The sequence below is a fragment of the Mizuhopecten yessoensis genome, unplaced genomic scaffold (assembly GCF_002113885.1).
Source record: "Mizuhopecten yessoensis strain PY_sf001 unplaced genomic scaffold, ASM211388v2 scaffold1161, whole genome shotgun sequence".
Taxonomy (NCBI): Eukaryota; Metazoa; Mollusca; class Bivalvia; order Pectinida; family Pectinidae; genus Mizuhopecten; species Mizuhopecten yessoensis.
This window is the reverse complement of record NW_018403908.1, coordinates 9,525-10,408: the sequence shown is the minus strand read 5'-3', so window position 1 is coordinate 10,408 and position 884 is coordinate 9,525. Positions and strand designations below refer to the sequence as shown.

The window sequence follows — 884 nt, the reverse complement described above, 5'->3', positions numbered from 1 at the left end:
TGGTAAGACATTTAAATATATACTATCTCACACATTATACATTTGTCTTCTCTCAAATGCAAAATTCATCTTCCATTATTTCGTACATTTGAAATATGTCATCAACTCTTGTGTACCTCTCAAATACATCGTCATTTCTTTCGTACATTTCAACTGTGTCATGAACTCTTGTGTACCTCTCAAATACATCATCATTTCTTTCGTACATTTCAACTGTGTCATCAACTCTTGTGTACCTTTCAATTACATCATCAATTATTTCTTACATTTCAAATGTGTCGTCAATAAAAAAAAATCAATTACCAAAATATAATTTTAACGCGGAATTCTTTTGGAATGGAAATGAATTTCGCCTTTATGCCACATGTACCCTTAACTGTCCAGGACTGCATGACATTTAATGAATGAGAATTAATGTATTGTTTCTTGATTTCCAGATTGCAGCAAAAGTGAATTCTCAAAAACCAGCACCACGCGTTATTGTGACGTCAACACCGGGATGTACTTCAAACACGCCAAGGGAGACAATTGTGTAGTGAATTACGGCAAAAGATATTTTTAGTGCTCAGTGAACTTGATTAGTGCTTACATCAGCCTGCGAAATGGCAGTGTGATATACATTTTCATTTTTTTAATATTTTTACAATAAATATTAACGTTTTTATACTTTTTAATCTTTTCTGTCTTTTCTTTTAATTCTTTTTAGATAAGAAACTTTACCTAATATCTTCATGTGAACTTATGAATGTTCGTGACCGACTCAAGGTGTACCTTAATTCAAGGACGGTTCTAGATACAGGTANCACACAGCCTTGTATTACCTATATGTATAACTACGTCAGAGGTACGACACACAGCCTTGTATTACCTATATGTATAACTAC

General features: G+C 33.0%; 1 protein-coding gene across 1 annotated transcript in view; it reads left to right on the top strand.

Annotated features, from left to right (window-relative positions):
- Nucleotides 1–671, top strand: part of LOC110457637 — a 7,388-nt gene extending 6,717 nt beyond the window's left edge. The window contains exon 5 of the mRNA XM_021508999.1: nucleotides 438–671. Coding sequence (XP_021364674.1) covers nucleotides 438–536 — 99 coding nt within the window. The 3' untranslated portion in view covers nucleotides 537–671. The remainder of the gene's footprint in view (nucleotides 1–437) is intronic.
- Nucleotides 672–884: the final 213 nt, after the last annotated feature.